At 33.7% G+C, this 5,397-nt stretch overlaps 1 protein-coding gene across 1 annotated transcript in view; it reads right to left on the bottom strand.

Annotated features, from left to right (window-relative positions):
- Window positions 1-3,411: 3,411 nt before the first annotated feature.
- The window catches only part of LOC111086973, a 10,612-nt gene continuing 8,626 nt past the window's right edge, over window positions 3,412-5,397 (bottom strand). Inside the window, exon 5 of the mRNA XM_022391958.1 lies at window positions 3,412-3,583. Within this exon, the coding sequence (XP_022247666.1) occupies window positions 3,476-3,583 (108 nt within the window). The 3' untranslated portion in view covers window positions 3,412-3,475. The remainder of the gene's footprint in view (window positions 3,584-5,397) is intronic.

Below are 5,397 nucleotides of genomic sequence, written 5' to 3' on the forward strand. Positions count from 1 at the left end.
GTGAATTATAGTGTGTGTTTAAGCTATAGTGACGGTAATAAAAAGTTGGTGTTTTGTTATCGAGATTGCAAACGTATTGACTGTGGAAATTCTGTGTATTGCAAAGTTGTATTGAGAAAGAATAAACTAGTTTTATTTAAGAAAGGACTTGTATCGCTGAAGTTCCTCGGGAAGAATTTATACCGAAAATTAACAAACGACCAGAGACGTAACAATACGTTAAAATTAACTTCAATTATAAAAAGTACTGTCTGACTGAACTTATTGTTCTCAACATTAACAATTGTTATCATAGGTTGAAATTGTCTTTTGACTGATTTGTTGAGATTATTTTGTGAAGTTTAATGAATAAACAGTTTAGGAAATTTGAAGCGTATTTATCGAGTCAGTCTTAATACAGAATATCCCTACATTAATATTCCCTTATATGAGGTCATAATTTTTAGCTTGATAATTCCTTTGTTAATTGTTAACGAAAACGATTATTAAAGTCCTTAACTCTTTCAGTAAACAAACCCTTTTCATTTTATATGGAAATATGTGTTTTCAAAATAAGTAATGAAATAAGTAAAGGGCTAGTACAAAGTTAAGTGGCCTATTCTAACTCTCACAACTCCAAACGTAGTTATCTGTGGGCTATATAATTTTGTACACATAATAATCAAGTGATGAGAAAAATCTTGATAAAGTATAATAAGTGGCCATTATTGGGATATTATTTATTGAAATATGCACAGCAGCATGTTGTAATCATTCTTGTCTACAACAGCTTCCATTCTTGATACAAGAAACTGTCCAATATCCAGTATGTACAGGTGCAGATTTGTGAGATGAAAAGTCAACACAGCGTGCGAAGCATAATCAGTATGCAAAGCATGCTAATCCTACGGGGGTATGGGAATATGCCACCAAAACATTTTAAAAAGTAGGTGCTATGAGATTAAATTTGCAAGCAATTTGGCATGAAATATAACTGAAACAATTGCATAGCTGTTCACATAAAATCCACAAACATCCAATGAAAAGTCAACAAGTCATCATTCTATTGTAATACTGCATGGAGAGATAGGCATAAATTAGCATAAATATGTATGTTTTATTATAGTAAAGAACTGTACTATCTACATGTGGAGTAGTTATTAATTGTTAAATTATATCAATAAACTAAACAACTTTGTACAACAACAGTATATAACTATTTCAATTATTGGCTATCATATACGTACATGAATGCACTACTGAAATAACATGTCAGCATGCTCCATTCTTCTGGGGCGCTTTTCCATAAATAACTTACATACAGTTTCAATGATGATAGCAGTGTCATAATGATTATGTATTAAAGCTAGAACATTCAGTCTTTCTTCGGTTTGTGTACGCCTCAGGTAATTATTAAATTGGCTGAGAGCTGATGCCAAACGTTCACATGAACATGAATTAAGTGGCAGTGTGGCAAAGAGTTTCAGTAACATAAGGATATTTGGTACACCGAAGCACGCTTTTAAGCAGCCAGCCAATATCTGGGGCCTCTCTTGTTACTCTTCGTTTATTGTTGAAATTTATCGCCAACAAGTTACAGATACCTACTATAAAGAATCTGGCCCATAAAATTTGACAATATGAATACGGCTTCAGCTTTCAATTACAAAGTGTCAACAGAAGCCATTGCATGCGAATATTTCAAGCCAAAAAATGCTACTGCTTCATCAGAAGAATGTAGACTATGTAGAAAACAGTAAATACCATAACCGTATAAGCATAATTTTTAACACCACAAAAATAGTAGGCTCGATCGACCTGGCCATGTCCTTTCTGATCACACAGTTCGTGCTAAAAGTATCTTTTGTACTAGAGTTGTTTGGTGCGTATCATGTGTTGTGGAATAGGTTTAACCCACTTAGACTTAACTTGTTGTAGTACAGGTTTAACCCATTTAGGTTTAACTTCGCAGCTTCGTTCAGAACTCTCTATATATATCTAACCTCATACGTGAATAGTCTAGCCAGGTCACTTAACTGTTTTAATTACTTTTAATACACAGCACAGCCTTTACATTTTATAAACTTTGTGCATTGAAATACAAAATACCACGATCAAAAAAAGTTTTCTTACGCGAAGCACGAGTTTTCCACCTACTTTTCGCTCTGATTTTAAAACTGTACATATAAAATTCATATTAAATCACCTCATGATTTTTCTTCTCTTGCGACAACTTTCTATTGTAATCGTATGTTCCTACATAACACTGTTTTTAGCAAGTTTCTAAGCACTATCTTTTATTTTACTGGAATCCTTTAACTTTTGATACTATTAAGTTACACAGCAGGTAGCGGTGCAATATGGTACCACGCCAGTCACTTCCCACTCTTGAATTACTTACTGATGAATTTACTTGTATTGGTAACTCACTTAGCACATGTACTAAACCTACGACAATCGTACACTGCACTTCTGGTGTTACTAGTTTATACTGTATGTAATATTATGATCATTATTCGCCTTATATTTATCTCAAATTATTTGTCTTTTAAAAACTATACAGTGATAAGTAATTGTTGTTGCTTGATTTAGAGTAAACCCATCTTGGGCTATCTGCTGTGTCCAACGCAGGGAATCGAACCTCATATTTTAGCGTTGTAAATCCAAAGACTTACCGCTGTCCCACCAGGGGACGATAAGTAACTGACATTAAAATTAATACATTTGGATAGTCAGTGCTAGGACACTATCTTCAGTAATGAATATCTTATTTCGTTTTTATTTTATTAGAAAGTTAGTTTATGTATCTATATAATAAGATTCAGTGTATGTGTGTTACGTAACTCCTCCTAAACTCTAAGTGGCGCCAAACGAATCCTCTCGGTCCCAAGGTTTGTACAAAGGTAAACGTTTTCACCCAACCACTTAGGGAACTCGGGTATTTCACGAAAACATTTTTACGGAGATTCCCCGAAAGCGGGCCCCAAATTTGGCATTGATTTACATTAGGACACGTAAATACGTAGGTCTATTAATTACCATTCGTAGTTTAGTTAAAGAAATTAAATTTGTATTATAGCGGCCCTGTTAATGTGGCCCGTAGGCCCACGGGTTTGCTAGGTGCATTATACTTACGCAAAATGTTTTAAAGAACTAAAATTTTTGAAGGCATTGCTTGACAACCACAATTATGTGTGCTCATTTTTGAAGTATACGTTTTTCTTATATATATACGTTTATTTTCAGATTTTATCAAACGGATATAAAATTTTGAGTGATACAAATTATCTTAAAAGTATAATACAAGAAAGAATGAAAGAAAAAACAGTCAAATTCAAAATCATTAAAAATATTATTTTTAAACTGTTAACCTCAACATGTATTTTGTTAAATGAAAAATAAAAAAACACCATCATATCATAGCAATTTTACAAAAATATATAATTTAAAATTGCATATAAACTAGACATTGGAGAATAAGCAAACTAATAATACCTCACAATAAAGTTAATGTTTGGGACCACAGATACAACTTTAAAGCTTCATATGCTGTTGTCTCTTCACACTCTTCATCAATTCTGACCTGATGCTTTTGTGGTGCCATCTGTTAATCATTATAAACTACTTCAACACAAAATTAATTGATAGCTTTAAATATTTAAATTGTTACTTTACACACAAGTTACTGAAACCAGAATAACAAACTACCGGCTTTTCAATATATTAAATATTGATTTTTATACTAATTACATACCAGTATTGGAGTATCTGGTTCCCTAACGATTTTTGAAACCCATTCTACTAATGTATTCTATCATGTGCTATGAATTTTTAAAAGGAATAGTTAACTTATATGTTCAGCTTTGGTAAAAAACAAAAAAATTTACTTAAATATATAAAAGCCTAAAGTAATGAGATCGATACTTGTTGTTTTTGCTAATATATATAGGGTGGTCCAAAGTTATCTTTCCTATTTTAAAATTTAATAATTAACTAAGGGAATACAACCATGCAGTTTTCAACCTCTTGTAGCCCAACTGAAACAGTTTTATTGTCAAGTGTTTTTTTTTCACTCCAGTGAGTAGTGTTACCCGTAAAATGGCAACCATGCAAGAAAAGGCTCATGATGAGTATAAAGGGAAATCTTGAAGGAGCAAATGACCCTTGTTGTCCATATATGGACATCTTTTGCCATTTTTGTAAGGTCAATTAACCTTAAAACTATTCTACATACTGCAGACATATATATCATTGCTTAGAGTAACATGTTAATATATTGTTACGACAGCGGTAGTCACGTGACGCTGGTAAGACGTCATGATATTCTAGAAGATTCACGAAGAAACGAGATGTACGCTTTTTGTATATATTTAGACCGGTAAGAAGTGACGGCAATAATGTAATTGAACTGCAGACAGAGATAGAGACTGACAATTGAGTCGAGCGAGTACGTGAGTAGTTCGTTGTGAATTATAGGGTGTGTTTAACTTAAAGTGATTGTGGAAATTAAGTGTATTGCAAGTTGTATTGAGAAAGAATAAACTAGTTTTATTTAAGAAAGGACTTGTATCGCTAAAGTTTCATTCGAAAAAAATTATACGGGAAATTAACAAACGAGCAAATACGTAACAAATTGGTGTCAGAGAGTGGGACAGAAAAAATAAATAAATAAAAAAGAAGAAGAAGATGGAAACGAGAGGCGGCAAATCAAACTACAGCTTAGCAGATTTGATGGCAGCAATACAAGAGCAGCAAAAGAAACAAGAAGAGAGACAACAGCAGTTGCAAGAAAACCTACAACAGTGGCAGCTCGAACAGCAAAATAAACAAGAAGAGAGATTACAACAGTGGCAAGAAAACTTGCAACAGTGGCAGCTCGAATAGCAAAATAAACGAGAAAAAAGATTACAGTAGTTGTTGGAGGAAATATAAAAGAAACAAGAAGAGAGATTACAGCAGTGGCAAGAAAACCTGCAACAGTGGCAGCTCGAACAGCAAAATAAACAAGAAGAGAGGTTACAGCAGTTGTTGGAGGAAAAGAAAGGAAACAAGAAGAATGAGAAAATAAACAAGAAGAGAGATTACAGCAGTGGCAACTAGAACAAGAAAGGAAACAAGAAGTACAAATGGAAAACATTGGTAAATTTCAAAGCGAATTAAATACATTAAAGGATGATCTATTGTATTTTACACAAGGAGGATACATTAACCATCAACTTAATCAGCCCCTTCCAGACCCCGCAGCAAAACCCTAATGCAGACATCTTCAGTCCTGTTAGAAGTCACATCCCAGATATGAATATCAGCAATAGGGGTGATCCAGTATGAAGGAAGCCACAGGAATCCGATGGGAAGGTACCGTGGGAAGCATTTAGAGCCCAATTTGGGCTCCTGGCAGATATGAATGGATGGATAGAG

Source organism: Limulus polyphemus, unplaced genomic scaffold (assembly GCF_000517525.1).
Source record: "Limulus polyphemus unplaced genomic scaffold, Limulus_polyphemus-2.1.2 Scaffold1597, whole genome shotgun sequence".
Lineage (NCBI taxonomy): Eukaryota > Metazoa > Arthropoda > Merostomata > Xiphosura > Limulidae > Limulus > Limulus polyphemus.